At 43.0% G+C, this 16,926-nt stretch overlaps 1 protein-coding gene across 3 annotated transcripts in view; it reads left to right on the top strand.

Annotated features, from left to right (window-relative positions):
• The first annotated feature begins 246 nt into the window (after positions 1 to 246).
• The window catches only part of ZNRF1 (zinc and ring finger 1), a 105,092-nt gene continuing 88,412 nt past the window's right edge, over positions 247 to 16,926 (top strand). For 2 of the 3 annotated variants that reach the window (XM_041772574.1, XM_041772572.1), the window contains exon 1: positions 247 to 1,254. In XM_041772574.1, the coding sequence (XP_041628508.1) occupies positions 831 to 1,254 (424 nt within the window). In that variant the 5' untranslated portion in view covers positions 247 to 830. The remainder of the gene's footprint in view (positions 1,255 to 16,926) is intronic. The other variant, XM_041772571.1, reaches the window with a different exon arrangement.

Genomic DNA, 16,926 nt, shown 5'->3' with positions numbered 1-16,926 from the left:
CTGGCTCCTGCTCCCGACGGCCGGTGGCTCGGGCCACGCGGGTCACAGGCCGGTCGCGCGGGCGGGCGCGCGCGGGGACCTCCCGGCGTCAGGGCCCGGCGCCGCGGGGGCCGCGAAGGGGTTAACCCGGCGGGGGGGAGGGGAGGGGGCGCGGGCCGCGCCTGCGCTCTGCCGCCCTCCATTGTCTCCACGGCGGCGAGGAGCGCCGGCGAGCGCAGCCCGGGACCGAGCGGGGCGGAGCGGCTGGCGGGGCCGGCGGCGGCCGGAGCGAGAGCGCGACGCGACGCGCCCGCGGCTTCCCGAGCTCCGCCTGGCCGCCCAGCGCCGCAGCCCGCCCGCGGCCTGGAGGGGTCCGGGCCGGCGTCCATGGTCGCGGCGTCCTGAGGCGGGGGCGGCGCGCGGCGCCCCCAGCCCTCCTCCGCCTCCCCGGGCCGGCGGGCGGCCTCCTCCGGCGCCTCCCTGCGCCCGCCCGCCGCCTCCCTCCTCCTTCCCTGCGGCTCCCCGGGCTTTCGGGAGCCCGGGGGCGGCCTGTGGCGCGCCGAGCCCGCTCCGGACTGCGCCTCTTTGGACCTTGAGGGGAAACATGCGTTTGGCTTGGATCGTTTTGAATTCTTAGTTTGGGATCCCCGCCCGCCTGCCTCTTCCGCCCCGCGGGGGTTTCTTTTCTTTTTTCTTTTTTTCTTTTTTCCCCCGTGTTTTTTTTTTTTCCCCCTCCCGGTCTCCTTTTTGGCGCCCTCCCCCTTTATGCTCGCCCAGCCCTCCCCCCGCTGCTGAGAAGTGGGGGAGGGTCTCGGCCTCCAGGTTCCCGCCCCACCGGGGCCCGGGCGAGCATGGGGGGCAAGCAGAGCACGGCGGCCCGCTCCCGGGGCCCCTTTCCGGGGGTCTCCACCGATGACAGCGCCGTGCCCCCGCCGGGAGGGGCGCCCCACTTTGGGCACTACCGGGCGGGCGGCGGGGCCATGGGGCTGCGCAGCCGCTCGGTCAGCTCGGTGGCGGGCATGGGCATGGACCCCAGCACGGCCGGGGGGGTGCCCTTTGGCCTCTACACCCCCGCCTCCCGGGGGACCGGCGACTCGGAGAGGGCGCCCGGCGGCGGAGGGTCTGCGTCCGACTCCACCTATGCCCATGGCAATGGTTACCAGGAGACCGGTGGCGGTCACCATAGAGACGGGATGCTGTACCTGGGCTCCCGAGCCTCGCTGGCGGATGCTCTACCTCTGCACATCGCACCCAGGTGGTTCAGCTCGCACAGTGGTGAGTCCGCGGGCGGTGGAGGCCTCGGAGGGTGGAGTGCAAGGGAGGGCGCGCCGGGGCGCCCCAAACCTTCGCGCGCTTGCGAACATTTGGATGTGGAGTGCGCGACCTGGGTCTGTCTGCCTTTCCTTTGGTTCCTGGGGGATGAATGGGCTGTCTACCCTTTAGAGAAGAGGCTTCCTGCGAGGCTGCGGAGCCGGGCGTTCTAGGACACCAGGCGTCGGTTCACTTGTGGATGAGCAGAGCGAAACCTGCCCATTGAAGTCCCATTTATCAGGCATCGCCGGCCCCAGAGAGGAGGTCTCCTCTGGTTTAGAGCAAGTCGGCCTTGATGCTTCCTTTCTGTCGCTGCAGCATTGTGCCTACCTAACCGTTAACAGAGAGAGGGATCCAGTTTGACCCAGCAGTTGTCTCCCAAACAAAAGAGTGTGAAAAGAAAGAAAATTGGGGCCAAGCGTTGTATGGATTAGGGCTCTCACTTTTGCTGGGAAGAGGGGTTGCCCAGTTTTGCCACCCTGCTGGAGATGTGTTTGAATTGTTTAAAATGGAGCAGCCGGAAGGCTGCTGCCATAGACAGGTGTGGCCTGCCGAATGGAGGGCCTAGCCAGGGAGCCTCCCTCTGAGGCTTTGCAGGACCAGGGCTCTGGTGGCGGGTGCTGCATGCAGTAGGTTTGGCTCCATGACTCTCACATCCCTCCATCTTTTTTCTTCCCCTCCATGCTAAGTGCTGGGTCTTCCTCCTAATCGGTGTCTTTTTTGTAATGGGAGGTGGGACTTTATTGCCTGGCTCCTGGTACACATTACAGGGGGAAGAAGATGCAAAGAATCCGGATGCATTCATTTTGTGAACTTCTGATGACAGGCCAGCAAAAAGCTGGAGGAGGATTTCCCAGGCCCCGACTGGCAGGGCAGAAAAGGCACTGGCAGGAGCTTTTTGGAAAACAGGTCTGTCTGCTCAGCTAACCTGAGAAGCCAGGTTAGGCTTCTAGAAGATTGGTCAAAAGGGGTGTGGGGCCACTATTTGTTAATTGGCAAGTTGGAGTGAAGAAGTTAGCATATTCAGACTTCTTTGGGAGAGTTAAGAAGATCTAGATATTGTGTAGAAAGAAGAAAGGTTGCCTTATGGAGGATGTATTTGTTGGATCACTGTTCTGGCTATTGTGAAATAGGGTAGACTTTTTGAATCTTTTTTTTTTTTAATTTCTGGAAATGGTCTGGCTTTTGTTTCGATTCTATAAATTTTAATTTGTGAAATAAGTTTTTGAGGGGGAAATAGTGACTAATTTGGGGTAACACTTGAAAGTGGATTTTGAATCGCTAAAGTGGTATTTTATTTTATTTTAATTATTTTTAAGATTTTATTTATTCATTTATTCATTTATTTATTCAGACACACAGAAAGAGAGGCAGAGACGCAGGCAGAGGGAGAAGCGGGCTCCTTGCAGGAAGCCCAAAGCAGGACTCGATCCCGGGATACCGGGATCGTGCTCTGAGCCAAAGGCATATGCTCAACCACTGAGCCACCTGGGTGTCCCTAAAGTGGTATTTTTAATTCCAGAACAGATCTCTAGATATCATCGGAGCTTCCTTGATCTGCATCAGTCTTTGCCCTAAATGAGATGCAAGGTGTGGCTGCTTTGGGCACTTTTAGACATTTGATCATTTTTAGACATCTTGAAATTAAAAATCTTACGCATAAAATTTGGTCCAGAAAATACAGCTAGCTGTATTTGTGAGATGACTGTGATTAACTTTTATTTATTTTTAAGATTTTATTTATTTATTCATGACAGACACAGAACGAGGGGGGGGGGGCAGAGACACAGGCAGAGGAAGAAACAGGCTCCATTCTGGGAGCCCGATGTTGGACTTGATCCCAGGTCTCCAGGATCACACCCTGGGCCCAAAGGCAGCGCTAAACCGCTGAGCCACCTGGGCTGCCCTGTGATTAACTTTTTAAAAGAACTGTCATTAGTATCTGATTTTAAACTGAAAAGCAGTATAAGACTCAAAAATCACAGAATTTTGTGTGTTGCAAAACACGTAATCTTATAGATGCCAATCTGGGGAATGAGTTCCCATTTTGCTAAAATTTCTTATCTGTCTCTTACTAGAAACTTCTTTTTCCTTATTCCACCTGGTACCAGGTTCCATGTTAGAGTTATGAGCTTACAGTTGGATTCCAAAATTTCAAACTCCTCAGCTGTGAAACCTGAATTTAATTTTTTTTTCCTCCAGCTGTGGTGAGGGTGGGAAGAGCCACCAAACCATGAGAATACAGGAAAAGCTGGGGCATGTTAATCCCTCTGGGGTTAATATTAAAGTGTGTGTGAGGCTACTCCTAGTATTTGGGGGAATACATTCTTTTTTCAGATTTTATGTATATAATATATAAAAGTAATCTTTATACCCAACGTGGGGCTTCAGCTCACAACCCCCAGATCAAGAGTCTCATGCTGTACTGACTGAGCCAGCCAGGCCCCCCAGTAATACATTCGCCATAAGACCATCCTGTCTTTTTATAAGATTTGCAGCATACCTGGCCCTGCCCACTACACGCCTCCACAAAATTTCCAAGTGTTCTTGAGCAGGATACCACCCTGATAGGCAACTACTGCTTTAGCGATTCATTTAGGGATTCATTCCTTTTATTATTTTTTTTTAATGGGATTCATTCTTTTATTCAAATAAAGTAATTCATTTTTCCTCTGCAGTTCATTTAAGATGAACCTTCATATTTCTACTCTTCTATGCTGGTGGTTCTCTCTTACTTTCCGGAACAGGCCACAGAATCTTCCTTCCAGGACATCCCTTTCCTCTCTTGTTTATTGCTGTAAGAAGAGAAACTTGTTTCTATTTTGGAGCTTTTGAGTGAGGTCCAAGCAGTTTTTGCTCTTGTGTCGTAAGAGTGGAAGGATAAGGACTTTGGTGCACAATTGACTAGATGCCTAGAAGTTGGTGTGATGCTGTTGCTTCTGTTTTTAAGGTGCTTTTGGGCACCGAAGACAGTTGTCATGGAAATAAGTGTTGGGGGGGGCGGGGGGGTGGTTCATTGAGCATGAAGCTTCCTCAAAGGAAGGGAGCAGATGTTGTGCCCTGAGGTAGAATACTGGGGTCTCAGGCCCTCCTTGGAGTAGCTGTGACCTTGGGCAAGACACATCACCTCTCTTGAGCCTCATCTTTGTTATTTTTTAAATAGATTTGGTAGTCTTTGGCAGCCAGTCTCTGAAGGTTTTCCCCCAAATCCCATAAGGTTACATAGCCATCCCATTTGTCGTCTTTCCATTCCTACACTTCCCCAGGTTGTGACCCTTGCACACCCTGGTCCCTATAATTGGAATGCTTTCCATTCCATTCTGTATATGGATAGCTCTTTCTGATCCCTCACAGCTCAAATTTAAATTTCTCCTTAGAGACCACTCTTAAAAATTGCCTCCTTCCTATTAATCTCTCCAGTCACTCACCTTTTATTGTAACAGCACTTTACACCCCTTATCCGTTTACCTTTTCTAATCTAAGCTGCTCTCTGTTGTCACCAAGCCATCAACTGAGGTTTGTAGAAGGTAACTTTTGGTAAAACTGAACATGCTAGCAGGACATTCACTGGATTTTAAGCTCCATGAGATCAGGACTGTACCTCTTGCTCGCTATCTTATCTTTTGCAGTGTGCATGCCTGGCACAGATATTTGTTGAGTGAATGAATTCGAGTGCCTCATGTCTGTCATCTCATTTAATCGTCACTATAACTCTGTGAGGTAGACGTTTTCATCCCCATTTTATAGGTGAGGAAACGGAGATGAAGGGCAAGGCAAGGAGCGGACACAGGGTCAGGTAGCGAAGAGGTGGCCGAGCTGGAATTGGAATGTGGGTCTGCCAGTGTCAGAACCTGGGCTCCTGACCATTTACACCGCACTGCCTCTCACCCTGAAACCAAAGGAAGCTGGCTTGTGTCCTGGAAATCATGTTGGCCGGCGAGCCAGAGGGCTAGGCTCATCTACTGGTTGGGCTACCAAATAACAGCCTGACTTGTGACCTTAGGCTCATGAGTCATTTAGCCTCACAGTCCCTGTTTTCTCACCTGTAAGATGGAGATAATGCCTGTCTTGTTCACCTTTCAGAGTCATCCTGAGGGTCTCATGAGCTAGTGTTGACATAAGCCAAATAGCCTACATAATGGAAAGGGGTATTCCTGTAGGGGACTTCTCTGACAGTCTGTGCCTTCTTTCCCCTCTGCAGAATTTGCTGGGCAGGGAGATTGAGAACTGTGTGAAATGTTTCCCCAAAATGGAAGCTAGTGCTCTCTACTGAAACCTGACCTACATTGACAGGCTGTTGAAAATAATGAATGCCATTGAGAAGGGTGAGAGTTAGTGTCTCTTCCTTTCCACATTAAAATGTCAAGTTTGCTATAAAGTGTTTAACCTCCACATGGTTTGGCCAGTGTTCTGGAGGGTCTGGTCATTCTTTTGTAGTAGTCTTATTATCTTAGAACGTGGATCTCTAGATGTGGAAGTGAAAACATAGAGCATTTACTATGTTGGAAGGAAGAGTTTGCCTTTTCTGGGTCCTGCTATGAAGTGTCCAGTCATTGAGGGTTTCACTCTAGCTTCTTAGTCACAGGTATGTATACATGTGTATATTCAGAAAAATCTAAACTTCTCTGTTGTTACCAGGCCATCAATGGGGGCTGATAGAAGGTAACTTTTGCTAAGACTTTGAACATGCTAGCAGGACATCTCATGGATTCTATTTGCTGCCATTGTAGGGTTCTCAAGTGATTTGTCTCTTCTTAAATAATTAAATAAAGTCTGGAGTGGATCAGAAAAGCCTCTATATGCTTCACCATAGGTGTGCTAGAGGTAATGATCCTTTACATGGTTTCTGGGGAAGGAAAGGCATTCTGTGTTCTTCAGAGAGCATGATGGGTCCTGCCCTGCAAAAGTTCTATTAATGAAAAATTTTCTATGAAGTGGAGTTTTATAGTACTGTATTATGATGAGGGCTTATTTTCTACAAAATAAAACAAAAGTGTCCTTGAGAAGCTGATAATTCCTTGAAAGTCACAGCTGACTCTTCCTCATTGGGGTTTGAAAGATGTTACAAGAAACAATGGTTTGACTCTTAAAAGTGTTTGTTTTATGGGATGTGTGCATTTTGCTATTAAATAAAGACACACCCCAAATATGTCATAAGGAATACTCTGAGCCAGGCCACTCTGCATTAAAGAAATGCAACTCTGGTTCCTTTTGAGAAAAGGAACATGCTTTGTATTTTACAAATGTGATATTCAACACAAGGTTCTTGGGCACTAATGTTTTAGTAAATCCAATTATAAAACTAATCTTCAATTTTGACAGTTTCTTTTTTTTTTTTTTTAAGATTTTATTTATTTATTCATGAGAGACACACACAGAGAGAGATGCAGAGACCGAGAGAGGGAGAAGCAGGCTCCCCTGAGGGAACCCAATGCAGGACTCGAGGATCACGGCCTGGGCCCAAGACACGCTCAACCACTGAGCCACCCAGGCGTCCCAATTTTGACAGTTTCAGGATTGGAAAAAACCTCATGGAGAAGTGGTCATAATGTAAACAGACTAGTCTTGCCCCTGCTAACCCTTAAATAGGGGTGTTTTTAGTGACCGTGTGTCACTGAGGTTATAGTACTAGAATCTTGAAGTTAGCTCACAACCTAAGGCCTAATCCCAGTCTTTTAGAATGCTGGATGAATATAAATTACCATCTGTTTCTTTTCTAAGTGTTGTCATGGCTTTGTCTGTATCAAATCGTTCCTAGTGATTACTGTGGGTATAGACTTGAGTGTGAGAAGGCACTTCTCATAGACCCAAAAGTTTTCACTTCTGAATCTTATTTTCTCATAAGGACAAAGATTTATTCTTGAATGTAACACTTGGGTTCCTGGTTTTGATATTTGAGGGGTAAGTTGTGGGTGTGAATGAATAACCTGAAGACCAATAGCCCTCAAGTGTAAAGCAAATAAAGAGCCAAGTTTAATCTTGAAGCACTAGCTGGGGTAGCTTCTAGACCAAAGAGACTGTTTACCCTGAGATCTCCCTGGAGTTGTTAGAATTGAGAGTACAGCCTTCATCTGCTGGCAATAAAGAGGAAGGGGGAATTCACTGGATCCCTATAAACACCAAGTCCAGGAAGGCATGGTAAGAATTTATAGCACACTCTTTGGATCTGTAACAAGGAAGCGGAAACAAGCAAGAGCTCTCTTGATTTCTGTGAATGGTTCAGAGGGTTTTCAAACTTGACTGCCCAGTATTCTCTGGGGGGATTGTTAACAATGCAGATGATTGGACCTCACTCCCAGAATTCAGTAGAGCTAAGGAGACACTGAAGAATCTGAATTTGTAGCAAATGATTCTGAAAATTCTTGTCCCAAAGAAGTAATTCTAAATGCTTTTTTGGTAGCACTCATTAACATTATCTTCAATATTACTAAATGAATCAAGTATCTCCTAAGCAGGATCCACACAGTTCTTCCTTTCATCTGCTCCCAGAGGGTCTATTCACCCAGCAAGAGCATTGCTCATGGTTTTGATGGTTTTCTTTTACATGGAACTGAGCATTTTTCTCCTAGAGATAGGCCTGAGCCCATCTGCCTTGGTCCTGAGAATTGAAGTTACTCAGAACAGAAGGTAATTGTGGCAGTGTCCCTTCCCTTCTGTGCTTGCCTTCCCCCGATTTTTCTTCTAAGGCACAGCTGCCTTTGGCTGCTTGTGCTACAGAAGGGCTGAGTGAGCTAGATTGTCTTTTACGTATCCCAGCCAGCAGCTAGGCAAGTTAAGATCCTAGAATGAATTGAAACTTTAAGTGGACAAAATACCTATTTTTTCTTTTCTCCTACAGACCCAAGAGTATAAGACTTTTTGAGTGTGTATATGAAGATCTTTTGAACTAACATTCACTTACTCAATTGGTATTTATTGAGTGCCTCCAGGAGACTAGGACCTGTGTTAGGTGCTGGGACTATAGATTTACTCTAAGGGTGTTTGACATTACTGTGTTCTTTCTAAGTATCTTTGCTTCCTTACCCCTTAAGGGGGAGTCTGAATATTGCTGAATATTTATGGGAGATTTTACCTTTTTCATCCATTCTTCTGTTGAATAAACAAATTCAAGGTTTTGTCCATGAGGCTGCTACACGGATGGTATTTGCTCCCTACTGTTCACTGACACTCTGTTCTTTCTTAAACTCTGTTTCTGGGCTGGAGCAGGTGATTTTTTCTTTGTGGTTCCAGCCAAGTGCCAGTTAAGAAATTCCTCATATATCCTAATACAAGTGGTCCTTTTATCTTCTCAATGAGAATATGAAAAGGAAAAACTGTTTTGTAAACTCTTCGTGTGTAGCTTTGGCTTCAGTATCTTTGTCATCCCTAGAGCCACTTATCTTTCTGGTCATTGAACACTGTTTTCTAGAAGCATGATCCACTACTTTAGTAATCTTTCCTCTGTAAAACTTGTCCCAAGCCACAAATACCCATAAGGAAATATGAGGAACAATTTTTCCCCTTGGTCTTGTATATCTCTGAGCTCCACGGTGTTGACATTTAGTGCTATTTTAAGTGATTTTTCAAGCTTTGGTTATGATAGCCAACATTGGTGACTGAAATGTCCTTCTTACCTCCTCCAAATAATTATTAAATGTGAGTTATATTTGAGGGTTGTTTTGTTTTGTTTTTGCTGAAAGTCAAGGGTTTAAAAGAACGCTTCATGCTCAGAGACCTAATGTGGACTTTGGCTATAAGGTGATACCTTAATTTTTGGAGAAACCTCACCTTTATATTTAGGAATATATAGTCATCTTGATCTTAGTGAATTAGGCTTGTCATAGCTTGGCTCCAACTTTATCGTTTGTAGTATCTTTAATCCTCTAAAAAGTATATTTAAATAAGCCATGCTTCACAAGGAGTTGTTCTGAAATTGGTCACCTTTGTCCTACAGTATCTCTTCAGGTCAAAATTGATTTGTTTGCATGTGGGAGAAACTTAAATCTGGAGTTGCCCAGATGATCTGGGACAGAGTGGGAAAGAACCCTAGACTGCAGCCATTTTGGTCATTTTGCCCACATTTCTCAACTCTTTGGAGATGTTTTCATTTGATTCCTCTCCAGTAATCTTTTTTTTTTTTTTTTTTTTTTTTTTTTCCCCTCCTGCTAAGAGGGTGCTTTTCCTTAGGGAGAGCCATTAGAATTCTTTTATCCTAATGCCTGCGTAAAAGTCCTCTGGGAATCCTACAAGGATTTGAGGGAGTCTTGGGATCCAGCCCAAGCCAATGAAGTACTTGCCTACCATAAATACAAATTAGCTTTCTGTGATATTGTTCTATTTAGATCATTTACGCTTGTAATGCCCTCTAAATAATGCCATCTAAGTCAGCTTTTCAGAGAAACTTTTTATAACACTTCTCACTACTGTAACAGGCATCACCAAAATACCAATGTACACCATATATTATTAGATTTCCTCAGTCCTGGTCAGATATGGTTCGGATAGTCATACCATTGCAGCCAATTGCCCTGGAGAACTATGGCAAATCCAATACCTCTGATTAGGGCTGGCTTGCACGCTAGCTGCCTTCCATCTTGGTACTTGGCAAGCCCAGTCTTGTTGGCTGTGTTTAATTCATTTATTCTCTACCTCCTCTCTCAGCCCAGGGGCCCAAGTGCAACATGAAAGGGTAGTGACTCTAAGCATCTCCAGTATTTTGAGGTATAGGAATTGCCTATGAAGTGGCAGACCTTTAAGAAATAGTATTATGAGCTGTTCTGTTTTTGCTGTGGCTTTGGAAAACCTTTGGATTCTTCTACTGAAAATTTGTTTGAAAAAAAAATCTTTTTAATGAAACAGTGAGTCACAAAGCAGCCACTCCTTCTCATAATAGCATTTCTCACCAGGGGAATTTTTGGTAGCTGTTGGGGGAGGGATTTGAGTAGGTTGTGGATGATAAATCCCTGGGTGGAACATAACCAGAGGCTGCCATATCAGAACTCTGGTGCTTTCCATGCTGACAGTGAGCCCTGAATTCAAAGGACAGGACAGCAGAATAGAATAGGGGAGGCCTGTGCTCAGAGAATTGCCACAGTAGCATGACCAATGAGATTGGAGTTTAACATTCAAACTCAGTTCATTAAAAAACCATTGTAGTGTGAAAGGATCATGAAACTAAGGCCTTGGGTCAGGGGGCCTGAGGCCATTTACAAGAAGAACATCACATTTCTGGATTAAGGGATGACTGTGGACCTAATGATGAGAAGAATATAAGAGTCAGGAGTATGCCTCCTTTTTCCATATGGTGAAGTGGTGGCATGGCACTTGGCACTGACCGTGGGACTCCTTTACAAGGAGACAACTTATACAAGGTCATCTGTGCTCTTAAGAGTTTAGGTTTTAATAAAGCCTTTAGAATGACACCCAAAGTACACACATTATCCAGTCAGCCTCTGTAGGATGGTGCAAAGGAAATGCTGGAGATAATAAGAGTTCAGAACAAGCCAGGATTATGCAGGCTGTCAGCATCCGAAATGCTGTCCTCAACCTCTCTGCCCGCCCAGATCTGAGTTTTAACCGTTCCCCACTTCAGTGACCTATAACTCTTTAAGTCCTCCTGTCTGAACCACTGTCTTATGTAAGCTACAGACAGAGGAAAGTCTGAAAGGTTATTACAACCGTGTTAAGATTTGCTTTCCGTTGGAAAGTCGTAGCCTTCTCCACTCTGTGTTTTCCTGGCTTTGTACTTTTCTTGAAAGCTTCTTACGGATTCCAAGGCCCCCCCCCCCCCCCCCCCCCCCCCCCCCCCGGCTCAATAAGGGGGAGCAGGAAGTCAGCATTTAATGCCTAAGAGCCAGCAAGAACTAATAGAGAAAAGGGCACAAACAAGGGACTCAGAGGGGGATTTCTGGGTCTTAAAGTTCTCAGGACTGTAGGATTCTAGATCTCTGCTTCAGGGAGGATTTCAACCAGGCCTTCAAACAAGGAAAGAGCAAGAGGAACCTTAACTCCAAGAGGACTTTTTCTTGGCTTACTTAGTAGAGGCTCAACATTTTTAATTGATGGCATAATTACAAAGTTTCTTTTGCTTAAGGAGTTCAAAACACTTAAGGAAATGGTCACTTTTTAATTAAGTTTTCAATTTTAATTCCAGTATAGTTAACATACAGATTTACATTAGTTTCACATGTACAATATAGTGATTCATCCATTCACTACATCATCCAGTGCTCATCACAGTTAAGGGTACTTACTCTCAGTCCCCATCACCTGCCTCACCCTTCCCCCACCACCTCCTCTCTGGTAACCACCATCCGTTTGTTCTTTAGAGTTAAGTTCCTCGGTTTGTCTTTCCCTTTTTTTTCTTCTTTTGCTCATTTGTTTCTTAAGTTCCACGTATGAGTGGAGTGGAGTCTTGTGATATTTGTCTTTCTCTGACTTACTTCACTTAGCATTATACTCTCTAGCTCCATCCATGATGTTGCAAATGGCATGATTTCAATCTCTTGTATGGCTGGATTAAGGGATGACTGTGGACCTAATGATGAGTGGATATTGACATAAATTATATATATTCATATATATATGTATTCATTATACATATATAAATATAATAATATATATATTATTATAATAAATAATGTTGCACTCTCCATTGTATGTATATACCACATCTTCTATATCCATTCATCTGTTGATGGACGCTTGGGCTGCTCTCATAGTTTGGCTATTGTAAATAAAGCTGCAGTAAACATGGGGGGGGGGCAAGAATCCCCTTGAATTATCATTTTTTTTACTTTTTGGGTAAATACCCAGTAGTGTGATTACTGGGTTGTAAGGCAGTTCTATTTTTAACTTTTCTATTTTTATTTTTGCTTAATTAAGTAATCTATACACCCCCCAAGTGGGGCTCCAACTCAACAACTCTGAGAACCAAGTATTTCTTGCTCTTCCAACTGAGCCAGCCAAATGCCCCTCTGTGTGCCTGTTTTTATGCCAATACCGTACTGTTTTGAATACTACAGCTTTGTACCATGACTTGAAGTCTGGATTGTGATGCCTCCAGTTTTTTCTTTTTCAAGATTGCTTTGGTTATTTGGGGTCTTTTATGGTTCCATACAAATTTTAGGATTGTTTGTACTGTGTGAAAAATGCTGTTGGTATTTTGATGGCCATTGTATTAAATGTGTAGACTGCTTTGGGTACTATAGACATTTTAACAATATTTGTTCTTCCACCCTACAAGCATGAAATGTCTTTCCATTTCTTAGCTTCACCTTAGATTTCTTTCATCAGTGTTTTATAGTTTTCAGAATACAGGTCTTTCACCTCTTTGGTTAAGTTTATTCTTAGCTATTTTATTGTTTTTGGTGCAATTCTAAATGAAATTGTTTTCTTAGTTTCACTTTCTGCTGCTTCATTATTAATGTATAGGAATGCAACAGATTATTGTGCATTGATTTTTGTATCCTATGACTTTACTTAAATTCAGTTATCAGTTTTAATAGTTTTCCAGTGGAGTCTTTCGGGGTTTTCTGTATATAGTATCATGTTATCTGTAAATAATGGAAGTTTTAGTTCTTCCTTACCAATTTGAATGCCTTTGATTTCTTTTGTCTAATTGCTGTGGCTAGGACTTCCAGTGCTGTGTTGGTTAAAAGTGGTGAGAGTGGACATCCTTGTCTTACTCCTGACCTTAGGAGAAAAGCTCTCAGATTTTCCCCGTTCAATATGATGTTAAATGTCGGTTTTTCATTTATAAGGCCTTTAGTATGTTGAGATATGTTCACCCTCTAGACCTGCTTTGGTGAGAGTCTTTATTTTGAATGGATGATGTTGTACTTTGTCAAATCCTTTTTCTGCAAGGTGATGATCACTTTCATAAAATAGCAGAAATTACTTCCCTACCCCTCTTTTCCTTGAGGATCCTCAGGGTACATCTTGTCATAGGATCCAGGCTGGAACCTGACCTTCCTTCTCCTGTCCGTTCACTTGTATTTGATAAACTTTAAAGTTTCAGTCCTGTGATTGCAAAATGGAAAAGTCACAGGAGTTTATACTATCTCAATTTTGGCTTCATTTGCACATTTCAGGAGATCAAATAGTGGTGTGACTAAATGGGAGCTCTGGTCTCTTGGAATCTTTTCCAAAAAACTGTTTTGGCATTCAAAAGAGATAATGTATTTACCTACCAAACAGATTAATAAATAAACCATTATATATGTAACTGCATAAATCCTGCCTAGTTCCTTTATTTTTCTTTCCCTCCCTGAAGGTAACCATTGCTTGACTCTCCTGTTTATCATCTTCTATACATTCATACTTTTATTGCATGTTTCTGTCTAAAACAATATTCATTTAACTCATCTAAATTTTGTCATATTGCCTCTATATGACATGTGTGTGTATATATATATGTACATATATATATATCAAAATGGATTTGAGATCTATAAATCCATCATACTACTTATTGCTCATGTTGACACATTCATTTTCACTTTGGCACTCTGTTGTATGACTGTACCACAGATACCACCATTTATTGATCCATTCTCTTGGATCAATAGTGGGAATTACAGTTGTTTTCAATTGCTTTGAGAATTTTTTCTGTTTCTTTACGTATTGAGTGAGAGATTTTTTAGGATACATCCTTAGTTATGAAATAGCTGGGTCATAGGGTATACTTATCTTCAGTTATTTTTTTTTAATTTAACTTATTTATTCATGAGAGACACACACAGACACAGAGAGAGAGAGAGAGAGAGAGAGAGAGGCAGAGACACAGGCAGAGGGAGAAGCAGGCTCTATGCAGGGAGCCCGATTCGGTACTCCATCCCGGGTCTCCAGGATCACACCCTGAGCCCAAGGCAGGTGCTAAACCGCTGAGCCACCCAGGGATCCCCTATCTTCAGCTTTTTTTTAAATTATTATTATTATTATTCATAGAGATGCAGAGAGAGAGAGAGAGGCAGAGACACAGGCAGAGGGAGAAGCAGGCTCCATGCAGAGAGCCCAACGTGGGACTTGATCCAGGGTCTCCAGATCACACCCCGGGCTGCAGGCGGCGCTAAACCGCTGCGCCATCGGGGCTGCCCCCCTATCTTTAGCTTTTAATGAGATATTGCCCAGTGGCTCTCCCAATATGCTTGTACCAATTTACATTCCCAAAATAGCATATTTTTACTTCCTTCATGCCCCTGCCAAAACTTGATATCATCATACTTTAATTTTTGGCAAGCTCTGGTGGGTATGAAATGTTATACCACTGTGATTTTGTTATTTATGTATTTGATAGTATGTATTTACATATAGTTAAGATATTAATATCATATATTTAAACAAAATGTTTCCTCTTCTATGAAATGCTTGCTCCTGTCTTTTACCCATATTTATTTTGGATAGTTTGTCCTTTCCTGACTAGTTTGTATGAATTTGTATTTTTGTTTTGTTTCCAGACAATAATTTGTTGTCATAAGTAATGCAGATGTATTTCTCCCTAGTTTGTGGCTTATCTCTATTTTTTTTGTGATTTGTTACAGTTAACTTAATTGTGTAATTGATTATTCCAGTGTTTTTCCTTTTGCCATATGCATTTTGTGTCTTAAATATTTTCTTTCCCTTAGGTCATAAAATATTATATTTTCTTCTAAAAGTTTTTAAATTTTGCCTTTCATATTTAAGTCCTTAATCACTGGAGAATTAAATTGTTTGAATGGGGCAGGATAAGGATATATCTTTCTTTTCCGTATGAATACTCTCCCAGCAGCAAGTGAAGAATGGTGAAGTCCTTTCCTACTGATTTGCAAAGCCACCTCTATCATGTATCAAGTTTCCTTCCAGGCCTGTATTTATTCCTGGGCTTTTTGTTCTGATCCATTGGTCAATTTGTCTATCCTTGTGCTAACACTTTCTTAATTACTGTAGTTTTGTCTTGCTTTGTGAAAGGGCAAATCCTTTCATCTTGTTATTCTTTTTCAAAGCTGTGTTGTCTAAGTGAAGCTTTCTAGGGGACAAATAAGGGAATCAGGGTAGAATAAACAAAATGAAGTACAAAGTACTAGGAACTGCTCTGTTTATAGCTGGTATTCTTAATGACAGGACATCTGGCAAACTGACCCTAATGGGCAGTTTCAAATTTTTTCCCTTACTATGTTGTACAAACAATAACATTTCCCTATGTCTTTGTATTGCAAACAGCAGAATAAACAGTTCCTTCTGTATGTTTCAGACAACAACAATAAAAACAACAAAAACTGGTTAGCTATTTTTGGTAATTTCTGCTCCCAGAATCAGCTTTGTCAACTTCTATGGGGGGAAGCTGTTAGGATATATATTGGAATTACATTGAGTTTATCAATTGCCATCTTTATAAACTTGACTCTACCTATGAACCTGATGGGAATGGATTTACAGATATAATAGAATTTTAAAGTATCTTTTAAAGCTTTGAAATAATTTCAGATTGACAGAAAAGTTGCAAAATTTGCACAAATATTGCATTTGCATCACTCAGAATCCTCAGTTGTTACTAGGGAGATATAAATAATTGAATGTCCATATAGTTTTTGACTCTGTAAAGCAGCTTAAGAAGTTAATGAATGAAGCTTCTCAAGTCTGAGGGATCTACATGGACCTGCTCCTGGGAATGAGCAAATCACACTATCTTAAAAGTGACACGGTTTGAAAGGGTGGCTAGGGATCCCTGGGTGGCGCAGTGGTTTAGCGCCTGCCTTTGGCCCAGGGCGCGATCCTGGAGACCCGGGATCGAATCCCACGTCGGCCTCCCGGTGCATGGAGCCTGCTTCTCCCTCTGCCTGTGTCTCTGCCTCTCTCTCTCTCTCTCTCTCTGTGACTATCATAAATAAATAAAAATTAAAAAAAAAAAAAAAAAAAGAAAAAAGAAAGGGTGGCTAGATCTAATCCTGGAATCTATTTTCGTGAGAGTTGGTCTGTATCCTTAGGATGAACTGAAGTGGATCCAGTCTCAACCTTTGCTCCCAAAGTTTGTGCTCTCATCCCGTCTGTTGAAATAGGGGCTTATTGCTCATAGTTCAAGTTAAGTCTGCCTCATTATGACCTGAAGACTATCTCTTGGAGGCTTGACTCAGCTGAACTAGAGATGCCTTCATGGGAGGAGTGGGGACACCCACTCTTGGGAAAGGCAGTGTAGGGTACCGGTAAAAGTTGCAGGCTTGGAGCTAGACTGCCTTAGATTTGAATCCCAGTGTAGCTGATTTTTAGTTTCAGAATCTTGGGCAAGTGACTTACCCTTGTATTGTAATTTCTCTAATTCTAAAGTGAGGCTAATAATATCTATCACATGGGACTATTTTATGAATTAAACTAGTTTACAGGCATACCCACCATTCAAAAACAGTGCCCAGCAGATAATAAGTGATCTGTAAATGTAACCTCATATTATTACTGAATTGGATAAAGCTTTATAATTTTTTAAGATCTTGAATCCCTTTTGTTAGATTTATCAGTAGGTACCTTGTTTTGGGGTTATGACTGCAAATAGCTTAAAATTTTTTTAATGATTATTTTAGATTTCTTGTGTAATCAGCAAATTTGCTGGACTCTTAGAATAATAGTTATAATGGGAAACATCTACAGAGAAAATCCAAGAGAATCACATCTGCAAATAATGACTGT

The sequence above is a fragment of the Vulpes lagopus genome, chromosome 10 (genome assembly GCF_018345385.1).
Source record: "Vulpes lagopus strain Blue_001 chromosome 10, ASM1834538v1, whole genome shotgun sequence".
NCBI classification, from domain to species: Eukaryota; Metazoa; Chordata; class Mammalia; order Carnivora; family Canidae; genus Vulpes; species Vulpes lagopus.
The sequence above is the reverse complement of the archived record's forward strand: the minus strand, read 5'-3'. Positions and strand labels throughout refer to the sequence as shown.